We start from the raw sequence: 18,797 nt of genomic DNA, 5'->3' as shown, positions 1-18,797 counted from the left end.
TACTGATTTAACAATTTTTTAAAATGTATATTTATAGTAATACCTACTGTCACAAAATTTTAAAAACTGCATTTGGATATTTATTAAACTCCATCTATGAAATTTTCATATTATAAAAAAAATTAAAGCGATCATAATATACTCCATCCCATAATTTTAGGACAAGCTCATAATTTAGCTTCCATTTAACCACACCATCAGCAACCTGATGCTACACACTCTCTCTCCAGCTCAGCATATTCTCTATCTTAGATTTTCACTCAGCATTTTTTCTCTCTAGCCCACACGGTTTTGACTCAAAATATACACGTTATTTCAATTTTATTCTCTCACTTTTTTTTTAACTCACTAATTCGAGTCACTCTTTTATTTTCTCAGCTGAAAAATTGAATTAGTATTAATAATAATAACAATAATCAATTTTAGAAAGGAAGAACACAGGCAACACAATACACGTACTCTTTCTCTCTCACGCTTTTCCTTTTTCTTTTTTTCCTCTCTCTACATTCAATCTTCCGATCTCAGGAAGAGAATACCAAATCCTCTTTCAACGTTACAACAATTTCCCAAATTTGTTTTAAATTTATTCCATTCGATTGATTAATTGATTCATACAACAAAAAAATCAATAGATACATACCTTAACATATCCAGATTCATTGCACGCACATTCATACACACACATTTGTGTAGTTTTGTGGGAGTTTGGGTGCAGAGCTGAAATTTTGATAATATCCAAATGCATTGGTCTCGGAAGAGACCAGTTTCGATATCATTTGATTGCTGTGTTGTTGGATCTGATGGTGAGAAAAAGAATTTTTTATTTAGATTGTTTAAGAATTTCCAAAGAGAATAATATTAAAAATATTAATCCAACAAGCCCTAGGGGGGGTGGAGTTGTGGTGGATTGGAATTGGGATTGGGTAGTGAGGGGTGCAGAGAAAGTTACGGTGGAGAAGCAGGGAGGGAGGAAGAGATGCAGCTGCACTTCTCACCTAGTATGAGAAGTATAACAATATCGAGCAGCAGCAATAGTGGAAATGGAGGGTATGTTGGGGATTTGATGAAGATCAAGGTCGCAGCTCGCCACTTCTCCTACCGAACACTTTTTCATACCATTCTTATCTTAGATTTCTTGTTGCCCTTTGTCTTCATTCTCACTGCTCTTGTTACCCTTGAAGGTGTCAACAAGTGCTCCTCTTTTGGTACGTTTTTTCCTCTCTCCCTTTATTTTCATTTAATTATTAATCTATAAGATACTTCCCGGATCCTAATGTGTTTCTATGCAATTACTTAATTCTTTTGCTTAATGTTGCAATGTTGGTGGTTTGTTTTGCGGAATATTATTGGGTATCATAGGTGTTGTTTGAGTTGAGTTGGAAATTATTGTTTTTCACTCTAATTAGAAATGCTGTTGTAGCTGTATTTATCTTAAGATTGTGTGGGATTAGGGGAAAATTAAGGCTGAACTTACTTTTCTTTCATTAACTTGCCCAAGGATTTGAATTTGATGACAAATACTCCTCAAAAAGGAAAGAAGGGATAGAGGGATACATGATTTTGCAATCCTTACATATTCTTTTAATTTTACTCTACACTTTTCCACCATTCATATTAAAGAGCCGTTTATGCATTTTTTGTCCACATTAGGAAGCAAAGTGTGGATTCTGTCCGAATTGTAAGTGCATGGTGTTTTTGTGGGGAGGGGGCAGGGGGATGAAATTGCTTAGCGTTATTTGTAGTAATTTGCACGTATGGTAATTAGTAAGTGCTTCTCATTTATGTAGCTTACTACTATTTATCTTAAGTATGTAACCAATGCGTATGCTCGAGTCTGGTTAACGTTTGTTTCTTATGCATGTAGCATTAAGCTATCCTGAATAACAAGTTCCTGTTGGATCACGTGTTATGATCACATCTGTTAGTTGTTATTGGATGCCTTCTAATGTTATTTTTTTGTTCCGTGGGATGAAAAAGGAAGGCGGGACCTTTTTCGATTTGTGGGTGGGGGAATTTTTGAAGTACCAGTGTGCCAAGAACCCTGTTTGGTAGTGTTGGTCTTGGTTATGATGCTCCTAGTTAATGTTTCCTTTTGTCACCCAATCTTACTTCAAATATTGTTGCTTATGACTTATGAGGGTTCCCTTCCAATATTTTTTATCCCTCCATTTTTCTTGCAAAATATCATTTCATTTTCTTCTCCTTGGTATTCAGATTGTTTAGGTAGACGATTAGGACCAAAGCTTCTTGGACGAACTGATGATTCAGGGGTGAGTAAATTTCATTCTACATTGTTTGTTGCTGTTGTTGTATTCCAATCTGTTGCTAAGTTTTTACGTGGAATTCTGTTTCTTAACCCAACTCTATGTCATTGCTTCTCTGTTGCTCTTTAAGCAGAGGCTGGTCAAGGATTTTGTTAAGATCCTCAATCAAGTGAACTCTGAGGAAGTGCCTACTGGCTTGAAGCTCCCAGAGTCATTTAATCAACTTGTTGTTGAAATGAAAAACAACAAGTACAGCGCAAAAGAATTTGCTTTGATGCTAAAGGGAATGGTATGTACACGTAACTCTTCTCTAGCTTTCTTTCAAGATATATTTACTTGGTGTGTGCATGTCCAGTAGCCTTATTTTGCTCTTGCCTTCCTGTTGGGCATTCTACACTCGGGCCAGGGATTAGGTTGAGTTACTTCCTGACCCCCACTTTGGTTTTTAGTGTGCACAGGCGCAGAAAGATATAGTCCTTCTCAGCTCAACTTTGTGTTGAATTTGTTATTTTGCAGATGGAGAAATCTGAAAAGGATATTAAGGAATCAAAATTTGCAGAGCTGATGAATAAACACTTTGCTGCAAGTGCAATTCCTAAAGGCATTCACTGTCTTTCACTGCGGTTGACTGATGAGTACTCCTCAAATGCTCATGCACGCAGACAGTTGCCGTCACCAGAGCTACTCCCTCTGCTATCTGACAATTCATTGCATCACCTTGTAGTGTCCACTGATAACATCTTGGCTGCCTCAGTTGTTGTCAATTCTGCTCTGCAGTCATCTCTGAAGCCTGAAAAGATTGTTTTCCATGTTATCACTGATAAGAAAACATATGCTGGCATGCACTCATGGTTTGCTTTGAATCCTGTCACTCCTGCTCTTGTGGAGGTTAAAGGTGTTCATCAGTTTGACTGGTTGACAAGAGAAAATGTTCCAGTGCTTGAAGCAGTTGAGAGCCATCATGGTATTCGGAAATACTACCATGGAAATCATGTTACGGGTGCCAATCTCAGTGACACAACTCCGCGGTCTTTTGCCTCCAAATTGCAGTCTCGAAGTCCAAAGTATATATCTTTGCTCAATCATCTTCGCATATATTTGCCAGAGGTACCTCTTTCTCATGTCCTGTAAACTTTCTTCTGTTTCTCTTAAGTATGTTTTTGAGGGTGCAATTCCAATGTCTTTTCTACTTCCATTCCTCTCTCACAGGCACATGGACATTCTTGTACTCTATTGAAGTAATGCCTGGCGAGAAAAAGTTTCCAATATATAAATAGAGTCAATCAGTAGGCTTAAGCATGTGAATGAGAAACTTTGGATAGCTTAAGGAACATGCACAAGGCCTGGTTTAGTGAATGTTCTTTGCATTATTGTTCTAAACCTAAAATAAGTTGATCAAATTTCTCTTGACACAAAGTTTAGCCAATTTTATATGACATCGAGACTTCTTGCTTAAAATGTTGTGTAGACATATATATAAGCAGAGCCTATAGGTTTGACTGTTCCAATGCTTATGCAGATAGTATTTTTTCATTTTGCTAAGCCTAAGATTTTTTTTTCCGCTCCAGAGATCATTTGCTTTACACATACATGCCCATAAAATGGAATAGCCAACTCTTCTTTGTGACTGTCCTGAACCACATTGGCCAGTCAAAGTTCCAATATCATCTTTCCATCCAAGACGAGACCTTAGCACCCCAGATTCTTATATAGTTCTCTAATTACTCATTATGGAGAGTGAAGCACAGTTTTAATCAGATTTTGCTTTTGTTATTATCTTCTTCTTGTTCTGATAAAATTGAAAATGTCTTTGCCAATACTCCGAGTTTGGCATCCCCAAGCACTTCTTTCTTTTCAGTAAGAATTTTATGCAGCAATACTTTTCGGTTTCCTTTTCTTTACTCCCAACAATACTTGGAGCAACGGACCTATAGGCCACGGGTTCGAGCCATGGAACTAGCCGTTGATGCTTGTATCAAGGTAGGCTGCCTGCTCCTTGGGGTGCGGCTCTTCTCCGGACCCTGCATGGATGCGGGATGCTTTGTCACTGGACTGCGTTTTTTTGTTTGTAGTTTTCCCCTTTAGATCTTACATGTAATTCGCTCCCCGGTCCTGCATTTGTGTGGATATCCACTCACTTTTCAAATAGCAATGTGAGATTTCTCTGGTGTTGTACTTTGCAGCTCTTCCCAAACCTTGACAAAGTGGTTTTCTTAGATGATGATGTTGTAATTCAGCGAGATTTATCTCCCTTGTGGGACATTGACCTTCATGGTAAGGTCAACGGAGCAGTTGAGACTTGTAAAGGTGAAGATAAGTGGGTGATGTCTAAGCGATTCAGAAATTACTTCAATTTTTCTCATCCTCTAATAGCAAAGCATTTGAACCCGGATGACTGTGCATGGGCTTATGGGATGAATATCTTCGATTTGCGTGCATGGAGAAAGAAGAACATCACGGATACTTATCATGCATGGCTTAAAGAGGTATGCAGATCTCTTATGCTTTGTGATTTAAAAGAAGAATCTTTAGTTATAAATAAATAAAAAAGAATCTTCGGTCATCTGAGTTCCAGCATCGATGTGATTAGATTTTTGATCTTGCTAGAGTGTTGTAATTCTTCTGTCAATCCTGTTTGTGTCTGTCTCTTAGTTGTCCACTTTGTTGCTCATATAGCCTTTTCTACTGACATGTTTGTCTAGGACTGAGTTTGTCTTGAACTTCAGTATTTCTACTACTTAGTTTTATGTAATTACGTTGCTACTTTTATTTCCGGTTTGTGACATAAAAATATAGTGATTAAGGATTTGAAGTCCTACATTTTTTAGGTCAAAGGGTCTTCATTTGCTATTGCTGTTCTAATTATTAAAGATTTGATCTCATCAAATATCTCTAGATTCTGAGTAGATATTGTTAAACTTTTAATCATTGTAGAATCTGAAGTCAAACTTGACAATGTGGAAGCTTGGAACGCTACCTCCTGCTTTGATTGCATTCAAGGGTCATGTTCACCCAATTGAACTCTCGTGGCACATGCTTGGCTTGGGCTATCAGAAGAAGACCAATGTCAATAATGTGAAGAAGGCTGCCGTAATCCATTACAATGGCCAGGCTAAACCTTGGCTTGAGATAGGCTTTGAGCATCTCCGTCCTTTTTGGACCAAGTTCGTTAACAGCTCCAACGATTTTATCAGGAATTGCCACATATTGGAGTAGTCAATGGTTTCAAGGACAACACAGGAGAATTTTAAAAGCCACAGGCTTTGCAAACTTTCTTTGGTGCTAGGGAACTTCAAATCCAGATGACAAGGAGATTCTGACACTTGGCTAATTGCCCGGATATATTCAGGTTTTCAGATTTGCTGCTTTGAGTCCTACAAAAGAGAACTTGCATCTCTAGCATGGGCATGAGATTCATTCTTTCAGTCTGTAAAATAGAAGTTGGTCGCCTAATAATATTGGTTGGACAAAGGACAGTATTTTTGGCCTCTTATCTGGGGTGTAGCCTACCCTTTATTATATTATAGCTTAAGAGGCAATGACGGGGCGTCCAGGAAAATGCTTATTATTGCCATCAGTGATGCATGTTGGTGCATTGGAAGAAGAAAAGCTAGGCGCTGACCCTGTTTAGAGGCTCCCGCATTGCCCCCATTTAGCCATAGAGATGATTCTTTTAACCTATAAATTTCATTTTCCCTTGTTAGTTTTGCTGTCATTACTCCACGTTTCTACCGTTTTCTTGATTCAATCATCTTGGTCATATTAGACTGTAGGCTATGGAAATTTGGTTCATATAGTTGGGAAACTCCCTTGGTTATTATTTATGTACTTGTTTTGTATGATTCATGAATCATGATATACAATTGATATGTGCAGATTCTTTTTAAGAAAAGTTTTCTACTCTTTACCTTATTGCTTCTGTTAACGTGGGTTGGCAACTTGGCATGTCTTGGGGTTTGATATTTCAAGACATTTCATTTGCATATATGTCCTCAAGGGAGTTGATTGCTAGCAGGTAATAATCGACATACAGATTGAGGATCACTATTTTAATTCCGTGCACTAATATTGTGTAGCCTGATTTTTACTGTACTGCTAGTATCATAATTATTTGCTCTATTATTGTATATAACTTTGAATATTCTGTTATTGATCATGTTTGTGTTCGTGAGAGGAATTGTAATACCTGTCAATTCTACTCCAATAAGCAACGCGTTTTGTACACGGATGGAAGAATTCCACCTTGGGGGCGGGGGGGATGTTCTTTTATAATGAATTCTTAAGGTGGGATTAGCTCGTAAACAGTGATAAAGGAAAGATTAGAAAATGAAGGGTATTATCCTAATCATCGGATATGATTAATTAGTGAAACCAAAATTTGGGGGAAAAAGGTTTTAATGTAGTTATTATGGGTTTGATAAGTAACAGTGAGAATCACTAGGTGGTCAAAGTAGAAATTGATAAATAAATCCTGCCGAGGAAAGTAATATGCTACTTAACACTAATGGTGCATCGTACCAGCCTTGTTTTTGTGTAACTTTCAATATTAAATAAACTAAATTAGATAAGAATCCCTTTAAATGCACTCAAAGGATAAAAAGAAGCAATAAAGATTCCTATGTAAAGAAAGGCTTCAGAAAATAACCAATTTTCATACTCTTGAATTGCCATATTAACTTACCTTTTAAAAACAAAAAGTGAGAATAATTGTACTACTAATAATAAAGAGAAAAATAAAAGGGGGAAAGTTCGAAGAAGAAAAGATGTCGATAATTCCATAGAGTGAGGAAGAGAAGGTGAAGGGAACAAAGAAGAGAGTAACTTCATTGACCGAAGATGTAGAGAGAGAAGAAGACTTTGAAAACTCCGAAACTGCCGATTTTTCTTCATCTCCTCCCTCTTCTTTTCCCCCCCACCACTTTCCTTTCTTTTTTTTCCCTTTAATAATAAAAAATAATACTATTTTATTTTCTTATTTTAAATTCTTAATGCATTACACGTATTACCTACCCTTTCTTTTTCTTCTTACCTAGACTAGTTTTTGTAGCTCCTCTCTTGCCTTGAGAGGAAAATCATATGAAATTAATCTGTTGGTTAAAAAGAGGACAGTTTACAGATCAGTTTTTCCTATCAGTAAGTACAACCATGCATAAATTTTCTTCTTTTTTCCTATTGAAGATCCAATCATTTTTTTGCAGAATTAAAACTTTGATGATTACTTGATGAATCCAGTCTGTAGTTTGAGTAAATATTGTAGCTATTTTCTAGTTTTAAATGCTTATTTGACTTTTGAGGTGCCTAAATTTAGTGATTAATTGGTTAATTTTACCTCACAGTATTGATTATTGAATTTCTTTTGTTGGTTGTATAGCATATTGTTGTTTAAATTCTATTTTGACTCTGTTTTTTCTTCTTCTTGATATTCTAATCTAAGAAGGTTTTATGATTTATTTGATTTTGCTTGCTTTTATGTATATATTGTCAATATTGGCATCTGATAGTCTCTTATGAATTTATATAATTTGTTTTTTCTGAAGATTTAAGGCTGGGATTTGGAAGTTTGATGAGATCCATAGAGTGTCAAGAACCAAAGACTAAATTCTTTGGTCCTGTGAGCTCCTGCAATTGTGTTAATTAAGGCTGAACAGCTTTTAGGAAGATTCCTTATATTGGGGTTTGTTTTGTAATTTGGAACAAGGATGTCTGCAGCTCAAGATCAACTGGAGATCAAGTTTAGATTGATTGATGGAACGGACATTGGTCCGAAGAGTTTTTCTGTGGCTACAAGCGTTGCGACTTTAAAGGAGAACATCCTTGCTCAGTGGCCTAAAGGTTAGTTTAGTCTTTCAATAGCTGTTAATTGTGTGTGAGTTTTTCAATTACCCAAGATTTCTGTTGGATGCTTGATTGCTCTGAGAACCATAATCGTGGTTGTTAAGACTCCAAAATTACTTTGGAGCTTTCAGCTAATTGATGTCAATTGCCTAGATTCTTTTAGTCTATGATCTGTAGTTGTGACTTATGTTGGATATCCAGTTCTGTCGATAGTTCCTTTACTTATGCCTCTATGGAGAAATTTTGTTAGGACTCTGAATGAATTTTTTTTGACACGTTGTTATTCAGATAGTTGAGGCGATTTGCAGCTTCAATCAAACAGTGGCATACTTGCTCTTGAGATTGTTCTAGGCTTCTCTAAAGAGATACTATTAGTTAAGAAAGTTGGCATAATGAACCTCTGGCTAATCAAGCCTTTCAAGTTCAAATTGTCTGAGCATGCCGGTTCTGTTATTCAATTACTGGGTATCCATTTCTTTCATTTAATAACAACCAACATTTTCAAAGCACCAAGTTCCGATGGCAGTATGTTCATTCATATGGTTTAGAATGATCTATTAAATTCGCACTTTGCTAAGTACGTCAAAACCTTGACTGAACTTTATGCTTTGCTCAGTTCAACAGAGCAAGTATAGAGTAAATCCTGTTTCTCAGCTTTAGAGAGGAAGCATTAGGCTGCAATGCAAAAAAGGCAAGAGAGAAATCTAGCAATTTAGAAAATTGAGCAATTTTCTCAAATTGCATTTTATATTTTTAAGATTATCTGCGTAAATGTTGTGCACTTTCTCTGCTGTCAAAGAATATCTGCTATTATCATCTATTCTTGGATGATTTCTTGGTTTCAATCTTGAATTTCAAGTCATGTTTCCCTGAAACGTGTATTGTACTTTTTTTTTAACAGAGAAGGATAATGGTCCGCGGACGGTAAAAGATGTCAAGTTAATCAGTGCTGGAAGAATACTGGAAAATAACAGAACAGTGGGTGAGTGCAGGAGCCCATTATGTGATATTCCAGGAGGAGTTACAACCATGCATGTGGTTGTTCAACCACCAGCTCAAGAGAAAGGTCAGCTAAATTCACTAAACATATCAATAGGCATATACATGAATCGAAACAGAAAGCAGTATACATTGAATTGCCTATAATATGTTTGATTCATTTTGTTTTTTCCTGTCTTTTGCCATTTTCCTTTCTAGGATATGTGCTCTTTTGTTGTCTCGTTGTTTCTGAACTAACGTTTGTTGTTTGAATTCTACCATTGGTTTAACAGAGAAAAAAGCATCAGATGACATGAAGCAGAATAAGTGCCTCTGTGTTATACTATGATATGCAGTTCCAACAGAGGGATGGCTCTATGCAAGGTAGGTGCTAGTTTTTTATGTTTTGTTTTTGTCATTGACAGATATCAAATTCTGTAAACCGACGTTTTGGACCCTCTACTTTCAGATAAAGACTGGTGGTTGTTCATGATACTGAAATTGGTGATTAGTGACAAACATGAGTTGCTGGCAGGGCGTCCATTCTCAAGATCGTGTATGGTCTGGTCTCATTTTCTTTTGTATTTGCTGCTGTTTTTTTTTAAGTGATTGATGGGCGCAAAGTCCATTCTGCATTGATTGAAAATTTGTGTTGCTGTCAAGTATACCATTTCATATCTGTAGGACTCGGTTGTCTGTACAAAATACAAATTAACTCGTTCGTGAAATTCATAAATCTTGAATATCTTCTTACCTTGGTCGATGTAATATAGATACGAAAAAGGATTTGGAATATATTGCATTTGAAATCCAAGGATTTCTCTACTCCAGCATCTGTATTCTCAGCTGTACGCGACTTACTTTTGCAGTTTTTTTTTTTCAAAGACACCTTCCATTTGTTTCTTTTGCTCCCAATTTGGCCCCCACAATCAGCCAGTGGGTCATTTGTCATATTCTCTGGTCGCTGATCTCTATATTGTGGATATTCTTGGACATATGTATGTGCGTATATATAATGGAAGGGGAGTTTGGCGTAACTGGTAAAGTTGTTTCTGGTCACGGGTTTAAGCCGCGGAGACAGCCTCTTGCAGAAATGCAGGGTAAAGCTGCGTACAATAGACCCTTGTGGCTCGCCCTTACAAAGACCCCGCACATAGCGGGATCTTTGTGCACTGGATTGCCTCATATATGGGATCTCAGCTTAAAGCAATGTTAGTGAATTCGTTGAACCTGCTCTTGCTCTAGATTTGTCTCTGGTTATGGTCGTGTTTTGGAAGTCTAGAGTTGTCTAGAGTTGACTACTCTTCGTTCAGAAAATGAACCAAACTTTAGACTTACTACATTCTTGCTATGTATACGTACATCATCATGCAAGAATATTGCAATTTTGGACAGGTAAGAAAGGTCTAAATGAATAGCGTGTAGTTATAAAAAGTTATAATTCAATTCGCAATTAAACTACTCCATTATTCTTGGAGTAGCTACTCCATTATTCTTGGAAATCTTTTGTTTAGAGGAACGTTTAAACGACTCATCCATTCGATAACTTCTTTCTTTATGAAATCAAAATGTGAAAAAGTTTTATTATAAATCTCTAGAACTATCCTAAGTATATGTTGCTTTCTTGTATGAGTCAAAAATTATCCCTGATATGATCAAACCATGTTAACATTAAGGAGGCACTCACAGACTGCCACGTGTCATCAGTACAACTTCAACAAAGATCCGCCCAAGGTCGAAGTGGTTCTTGAAGCGATGAAGGGTGTGGTCGAAGAGTCAGCGAAGATCAAGGTCGAGAAGTCGTCGTAGAGCAAGGTCGAGGTCGAGCATCTTAGACAGAGTTATAAAGACTAGTTTTAGGATAGGACACAAAAGAGAATATTCAAGTGGATATTTTCTATACCTGTACTATTAGGGTTTTTAGGAATATGTTTCCTATAAATAGAAAGAGACATAATGATAGGGGGAGATAAGATATTCACTTGTAAGAAAAGTAGAAAACATATTGACTTTATAGAGAGGAAATCTGGCCATATTGCAAGCATACAAAAATAACCTTTTTACTAAAAATTTTGTAACTTTTCCACTTGATCCAAGAACAACCTAAATGTTCAAAGGCTCATCAATCATTCATCATTGTCCAAAGAATATCCACAGAGTGACTCACACGTTCTTATTTACTTAATGACATTCATTGTTATTTAGTACTATTTAATGCTATCTTCCACCTTTTTGGATTATTGAATATTGTTAGTGTTGCTCATATTTATTTCCATTCGGTTAAAATATATATACTATCTACCACAAAATCGATAATCTTGTCTTTCGTATATTAATATTAGCTAAGATTGACTCGATTTTACTTAAACATAATTGGTTGAACCCGGATCTAAATTTTGGATCAAATAGTTTGACGTCGTATGTGGGGATTTTTTAGCTAGAATTTTAGTTTCCTTTAGATCTACAACTCACGTGAGTCATGAACCTAACAAACCACAAGATCTTTCTCTTTCTTTGCACATACGGAAACCTACATGGCAGGTAACTAAGGAGATAGGACTCAAGTGATAGGTGACTTCCCTGGCAACCTCATGAACGTTATTAACGAGAGTTGCGAAACGATAGGCGATGACGTGACACCCATTACCTCCCCCAGGCGCGAGAGGTTGCCTCCCCACCATTGCAGCATAACAAAACCAAATGAAAAAGTGGCCTCTACGTCCACAGGAGAGGGTACGCCACTGGTCATGAAAAAGCTCATCAAAGCATGGCGGACCGATACGCTAGTAAGCGTGCTCAACAAACCTGCTCCATGCACGATCATAGAAACTGCAAGAGCCCATACAATGCAACGAGCAGACGAGCATGCCGACCAACCAACACTAGATATAACTCACAATATTGCTAACAATGCAGGTGACATCGTCCTCGCCGTCGTTCTAAAGAGGATGGAAGAAATGGAGAATGAAAATAAAATGCTCAGAGATCAAATAAAAGAACACCAAGAACGAGTCGACAAGATACCGAGTGCCCCTAAGCTACTTCCAAAGAGGGACGCCAGTAGATTCGTAGAACAACCGTACAATAAGGAAGCAACCCTACATGCCATACCAAAGACCTTCAAAATGCCGTCATATCTCAGGATATACGACGGAACGACTGACCCCAAAGATCACGTGACTCATTACGTCACCGTCGTAAAGGGCAACGACCTCACCAGGAACAAGTATCCTCTATTTTGCTGAAGAAATTTGGCGAAACCCTCACGGGAGGAGCATTAACATGTATTCACAGTTACCAGCCCATTCTATAGAAACCTTCGAAGAAATGGACGATAAATTAGTAACGGCGCATGCCGTGCCAAGAAAGCCGAAACAAGAGTAAACGACATCTTCGCCATCAAGCAGTCCTTGGGAGAGGGACTGAGGGACTTCCTTGCCCTATTCAACAGGGTAAGGATGACCCTACCAAATGTGTCCAAAGGGATGACAGTCGCGGTCTTTTAGAATAGATAGAAGTTAGGATTTGCACATCAATCCTCGAGCATCAAAATCAACTGAGGATGCCCGGTTGAGTCAAGGTGACGACTATAACTCAGAATTACCTCTGACCTTTCTGCTAGTTAGATTTTTCTTTTCTTTCTACTTCACATTTGTTCACAGCATATAATAGATAGAAGTTAGTTTGTACTATGACATGGTAGGTATTAATCGGGAAAAAAAAATGCAAACGTGCGCGGCCGCGCATTGACCGCGCACTTTCGGGCCCTCACTGCCAAACATGTGCGACCGCGCACCTAGCCGTGCATTTTTGGCCCCTCACTGTCACACGTGCGCATCCGCGCACAGATAAATTTTTTTTTATTTTATTTTTTATTTATTTTTTCGTTCTTGTTTAAACCGTCCGCCCCACCTTTTCTTTCTTTCACAAAATTCGACCCCCCTTCTAAAAACCCCCCAATCTCAAATCCCCCCACCCCCACCCCCCCTTTTCCCTTCTTCTAAAGAACCCTTACCCAACCTTCTTCTCTCATCTCTTTCCTACATAGACCCCCACCATCAATTGAAGTATGTTACTCCTTCTTCTCCTCAACCCAAAGCCTCACAAGCTCCCCTCAGGTAAGTGAGATGTTTTCCCCTCTTGATTTTATTTATTTTCTTTTCTTAGCCTAGTAGATTTTTGTTAGTTTTTTTTTGTTTCTTTTTTTTTCTCTCGCTGTTTAGTTATACCTTTTTTGTGTTGGAGTACTAGTTAAATTTCACCATGATGGGTTGGTTGTGACATTGGTGGATTTTTTTTGTCAAATTTGGGGCTAAAGATTTATTGATTGGGAGCTTGGGTGAACTGGGCACATCAGGTGTTTGTTTAAATGCCCCAATGAACTTGAGAATCTAATTTCGTGACCAAGTGTGCTGGTGAAGTCTGAGTAGCCACTCTTAGGTCATATATCGTGTTTTTAGCTGATGTTGGTGTTTGTTTCAGGTATGACACTATCCAAGAAACGAAGAGCCACAAGTGCTTCCTCCAGTGGTCAAGCTGGCTCGTCCCTGCCGCGAGTTTCTGCTAATGCTCGCCCGTTTGATAGTAACAAGTTCGTATCCAGTGCCGCCCAGGATCGCTTCTGTAAAAATTCACTCAAGAAACCTATACCGGAGATGGGAATTGATATGGGGTCCCTCCAAAATGACTGCCCAAATATGTATCGTGAATTGGTCCGGCGAGGACTGGGGATGTTTTTTGAAGAACCAGACGAAGCAAATTTAATGGTTGTTCGGGAGTTTTATGCAAACTGCTCGGAACATGTTAACCACGTCTGCACGGTTTGAAAGAAGGATGTGGACGCGTCTATAGAGGCCATTCGGAGGGCCTATCAGTTGCCACTGTTTGGGGAAAATCTTGATGCAGAAGACTACTATGACACATATAGCAGAGAACCACCCATGTGGCAATTGTTCTTCAGAACAATTTGTGTGCCCAACAAGGAGGTAGTGTGGCTTACGCCGGGGCAGAAGTTTCATTCGGCGTAGCTGACCTTTGAAGGGAAGTGTTGGCTCCACATCATAAATAGCCGCCTGCTGCCTTCCTCCAATACCGCTGAGGTAAATGGTCCCCGTGCTGCACTGATCTGGTATTTTCTAAATGGTCGCGATTTCGATGTGGCTAAGGTTATTTATGGTGAGATGTTCATTCGTTGTCCTGTGCAAAGGTATGGGTTCTTCTTTCCATCTTTAATCACAAGGTTGTGCCGTCAGGCACGTGTACCGGAATACATGGACTTGGATGGGAAAGTGAAAAGGGAACAAAAGTTTCGGGCTGATAAATTAATAATTGGGAAGGACCCTGTTGGACCTGTTGAGGCGAATAGTGATGAGTCTGATGCACCAGAAGAGGGTAACAAAGTGCAAGCTGAGGATGTGGCTGTTTTACCCTCGCATGAGCAGGTTGTTGAGGGAACCTCAGTCGTCAGATGGGATACAAGAATGAGCGCCTTAGAGCAGGAAATGGCGGGGATGCGTACTTCTGTCACAGATTTGGGAGCTCGAGTGGATGCCCTTGCTACCCAAAATGCCAAGTCTGAGCGAAAGATCATGGCATGGTTGCGTGTGCTTGGCTGGGCTTGCCATCTGGATCCCGGCACTGTCTCCGACACGGACTGACTCTATCAGGAAAGTTTTCTTTGCCTTATATTTTTATTTGTGTGACATGGGGACATGCCACCATATTAAAGTGTGGGGTGGGGATATGTTGTATATATCTTGTATGTATGTAGTAATATATATTAGTTTTTGTTTTTTTGGTTAGTTGAGTCTTGTTAGTTTGAAAAGAAAAAAACATATTTAAAAATTTTGAATTTTTCCGACGATGGATATCATTCGACGGGTTTCTTGAGGGATTAAAGTCGAAAGAAAAAAAAATCTTGCAAAAAGATTTTCTTGTGTAGTTAGTGTAGTAATTCCCCCTTGGTTTTTCTTTGTGCCGCAGTTCTTTTCCAAGAATTTCATTTGAATCGGGTGTAGTTAGTTTAGTTTTTTTTAGAAATGGGAACCCTTGTGCTATGAGTTGGAATGAAAACAAGGTCTCTTGATTTCGTTACGCCTTGAGAATAGTGAGTGCTTTAGTGTGACGCTTAGGCTCAGGTTTTTGACTTTTGTATAAGTGCCTTAAATTGTTTGTTGCTTAACTGCTTTGACTAGAGTGTCTTGACAGTCCGATCCTGAGTGAGTATGTGCCATGTGTGTGTGAGTTTTTTCGTATGATTCTGTGCACTGCATTTGATGTATAGAACTTGTCCCGTGTGTCTGCAAAGCGAAATAATAGTCTTGTTCAGTCTTGAAAGTGATATAGGCATTTTTTTGTTGAGCCAGTAATATACTTTTACCACCTAATTGTTATGTATCTTAGTTAACCCCTTTGAGCCTGTAATCCTATTTTATTGGCAACCACATTATAAGCCTTACCTTTTTGTTGGAATCAACCATCTATTTGAACCTTTCACCTCCCATGAGCACGTAAAATTATGACGAACTGTGTAAAAGTTAAAGTGTGGGGTGGTTAGGTTGGCTTTTGAGTGGAACTATTGAAACAAGGAGAAAGGTGCAATATTTTGAAAAAGGAAAGGTCACCTGAACTGGAAAAAAAAAGGAGAGTTGTATAGTTGAAAAACTAGTGGTGACTCTTGATGCAAATGTGCTTAAATAGTGGGAGTTAATACATGTTGATGTAAAGGTGGAGTATGGTGTGATATAAGTGTAGGGTTTCAACTGTTAAAGTGTATGTATTAAAGTGCTTAGGGAGGTGTAGTCACTCTTATATCTAAATGTATCCTACCCCTCCCGCAGCCTACATTACAACTAGTTAAAAGTCCTACTTGATCCTTGACTGAATGAGCTCAATTAGTAGAGTAGTATACTACGGGCAAGCCTATGGTGCATCTTTTGTGGCACATGAATGTCGTTTCTGAGAGTGAGTGAATTTTTTCTATCTTGAGTTCCTAATTGTTCTTGAATTTCATTTATGTGGAACTACTCTCTTTTGTTGTGTGAGGGAACTTGTTTCACGAAGGAAAGGTAAGTCTTGATCTCTATGTTAGAGTAAGTGAGTAAGTTGTGAATAATACGTGGTGCTTGGGAGTCAATTTTTGAGGTGAAGATGTTACACTATTGTGCTTAATCTATTTTAAATATTCTTGGTATAATGAGTGAGGGAAGTCGCTTAGTGAGGTTGCATTTATGTAAAGTGTGGTTTGATTGCTCGAGGACGAGCAATGGTTCAAGTGTGGGGTGTTGATGGTAGGTTATAACTATGTATTTTGGCCACTATTTTCATTCTAATTTGCTGCACTTTACTGATGTTTGAGTGCTAAATGGTAGTAAATTGCTCTAACTAATTGCTTTATGCTTTGCAGGAGAAATTTCGGGTTACAATAGGGTTAGGAATCGTTTTGAGCTAATATGGAATGTTGGGGCCAAGTAAAAGATTATGGAGTACATTGGGAGCTCGTTCGAGGATCAACGGAGGTTCGCGCACTTAAAAAGAAGAAATAAAACAAGAGCAGAAAATGGCCCAGGTGCGCGGCCGTGCACTGACCGCGCACCGGGCCACGCAAGTCAAGTAGAAACTTTCAAATATGCGCGGCTAGATGCGCGGTCACTTGCCTAGTTGTGCGGCCACGCACGTCCCTCCGAGGAAATATTTTGCAGGGCTAAAATTATAATTCCGGGGGAGACTTTCCTTGACCTATATAAAGCCCAACTCGTCTAAAAAGAGGGGATTTTTTATTTTTAGAAGGAACTTTTGAGAGAGAAGAAGACGGAAGCGACAGGAAATCGAGATACTTGATCAAATTCACTCAATACGAAAGTTTGGGTGGAATTTGGGAATTGTAATATCTTCTTGTTCTTCTAGTACTCTCGTTTTGAATAATTTTTTCGTTATGGAGTAATTCTCCTTAGGGTTGTTGACGAATGTTGTAAATTAATCAATGTTTTGGGTTTTACTCTATGTTAATTGCCCGACTTTCCTGAATGAGTTCTTAATTGAATTGCAAGGTTTATTGTAGTCTTACTTTAATCGAAAGAGAAGTTTACTGCTATTAGCTTTGTGTTATCTTAATTGGGTTGATTTTACGCCTCTTCTAGGTAATCGAAAGAGCTTAAGGAGTTATTGATTTACCTAGTTCAGGAGAATAATCGAGAGGTGTTCTCCGAAGGATCATTCATTCACTATTTTTATGCATACATTCATAGGTCCTTCTATTGGGCTATCTAAGGGAATCAAATTCATTCAGAATAAGATTTGAAATCTTTGAAGTAGCCCAATCATCTGTTGAAATCGAGAGAATCAATAGAAGCTAAGAGTGACTTTAGCATAGAGTTACCTGAAACAATAGTTGATCACATATCTTGTCATCACCCTTGCCTCTCTCATCCATATTCCTTTATTTTTACTAATCATTCGGGTATCATCAGTTTCTTACAGCTAATAATCGCAGTTTATTTGTAGTCAATAAGAAAATAAATCAAAAGATTGATTATCCTGGATAGTGTTAAGCTGAAGAATTAATAGAACATTATTGAAACCAATCTCTGTGGAGACGATTTAATACTATACTATCTTTGATTAGCGAGCCTAAGTTTATACGCCGGTTTTGCGCTCGTCAACGACCCAACTGAAGAAAGACAAGGAAAAAGAGGCATAGCAATCAACAAGGTCGAGGTCGACACAAGAAGAGACCACGGACGTCATCATGGATTCCAAAACGGTTGAAGCCACGAACTCAACTATAGAGGATCTCGACCCCATTCAATTAGACCCAAACCAATCCAGCAAAAAGGCCTACATCGGCTGCAAACTCTGAGAACCAGGTAAATTTAGTCAATTCCTAATAACTAATGCGGAATTATTTGCCTTCAGCCATGTAGATATGTCAGGCATCCCTAAGGATATCGCCACACACAAATTAAACGTCGATTCGTTCTACTCCCCGGTAAGGCAGGTCAAACAAAAATTCAACCTCGTCATCAACGATTCCGTCCACGAGGAGGTGGAGAAGCTATTAGAAAATGGCTTTATCAGGGAGTCGAAATACCCCAAGTGGATCGCCAACGTAGTGATGGTCAAAAAGAAAAATGGGAAGTGTAGGATGTGTGTAGACTTCACAGACTTAAACAAAGCATGCCCGAAGGATTCGTTCCCATTACTACATATCGACCAACTCATCAACGCGACAGCCGGGCACGAACTGCTGAGTTTTCTGGACGCATACTCGGGCTATAACCAGATACTTATGGAAGAAGAGAACCAGGAGAAAACCACATTCATCACCTACCGATGAACATATTGTTATAGGATCATGCCATTCGGGCTGAAGAACACATGAGCTACCTATCAAAGATTGGTCACAAAAATGTTCAAAGATCAGCTTGGCAAGACCATAGAGGTATATATCGACGACATGCTGGTCAAATTCGTAAGGGCGGAGGACCATATCGACCATTTGAAAGAGGTTTTCGACATACTAAGACGGTACAGAATGAAACTAAACCGAGAGAAGTGCGCGTTTGGTGTAGCCTCGGGGAAGTTTTCGGGATCCTTAGTGTCACAACAGGGGATCAAAGTCAACCCAGACCAAATCAAAGCCATCGAAGGGATACCAGAGCAACTGACTATTAAGAAGCAAGTCCAAAGGTTGACTGGTCGAATCGCCGCCTTATCAAGATT

General features: G+C 38.6%; 2 protein-coding genes across 2 annotated transcripts; both read left to right on the top strand.

The window, feature by feature from the left end:
• The first annotated feature begins 213 nt into the window (after positions 1–213).
• LOC107777394 (putative galacturonosyltransferase 14) lies at positions 214–6,156 on the top strand. The gene is made up of 6 exons (XM_016597403.2): positions 214–1,205; positions 2,215–2,270; positions 2,398–2,553; positions 2,781–3,371; positions 4,448–4,750; positions 5,199–6,156. Exons 1-6 carry the CDS (start codon positions 977–979, stop codon positions 5,478–5,480), a joined length of 1,617 nt encoding a protein of 538 aa, XP_016452889.1. The 5' UTR covers positions 214–976; the 3' UTR covers positions 5,481–6,156.
• Positions 6,157–7,015: 859 nt separating this feature from the next.
• On the top strand, positions 7,016–9,910 carry LOC107777393 (membrane-anchored ubiquitin-fold protein 2). The gene is made up of 5 exons (XM_016597402.2): positions 7,016–7,397; positions 7,802–8,096; positions 9,001–9,165; positions 9,371–9,461; positions 9,547–9,910. Exons 2-4 carry the CDS (start codon positions 7,964–7,966, stop codon positions 9,424–9,426), a joined length of 354 nt encoding a protein of 117 aa, XP_016452888.1. The 5' UTR covers positions 7,016–7,397; positions 7,802–7,963; the 3' UTR covers positions 9,427–9,461; positions 9,547–9,910.
• Positions 9,911–18,797: the final 8,887 nt, after the last annotated feature.

Source organism: Nicotiana tabacum, chromosome 17 (assembly GCF_000715075.1).
Source record: "Nicotiana tabacum cultivar K326 chromosome 17, ASM71507v2, whole genome shotgun sequence".
Lineage (NCBI taxonomy): Eukaryota > Viridiplantae > Streptophyta > Magnoliopsida > Solanales > Solanaceae > Nicotiana > Nicotiana tabacum.
Note: the sequence above shows the minus strand (reverse complement) of the source record. Positions and strands in the feature narration are given on the sequence as shown.

What these genes read in the sequence shown, in the direction of transcription:
- LOC107777394 (XM_016597403.2), top strand. Translation starts at nt 977, where the DNA reads ATGCAGCTGCACTTCTCACCTAGTATGAGAAGTATAACAATATCGAGC. An exon ending in CTTTGATGCTAAAGGGAATG is followed by an intron (nt 2,554 to 2,780) that starts GTATGTACACGT and finishes GTTATTTTGCAG; the next exon opens with ATGGAGAAATCTGAAAAGGA. An exon ending in TTCGCATATATTTGCCAGAG is followed by an intron (nt 3,372 to 4,447) that starts GTACCTCTTTCT and finishes TGTACTTTGCAG; the next exon opens with CTCTTCCCAAACCTTGACAA.
- LOC107777393 (XM_016597402.2), top strand. Translation starts at nt 7,964, where the DNA reads ATGTCTGCAGCTCAAGATCAACTGGAGATCAAGTTTAGATTGATTGAT. An exon ending in CCTTGCTCAGTGGCCTAAAG is followed by an intron (nt 8,097 to 9,000) that starts GTTAGTTTAGTC and finishes TTTTTTTAACAG; the next exon opens with AGAAGGATAATGGTCCGCGG. An exon ending in ACCACCAGCTCAAGAGAAAG is followed by an intron (nt 9,166 to 9,370) that starts GTCAGCTAAATT and finishes TTGGTTTAACAG; the next exon opens with AGAAAAAAGCATCAGATGAC.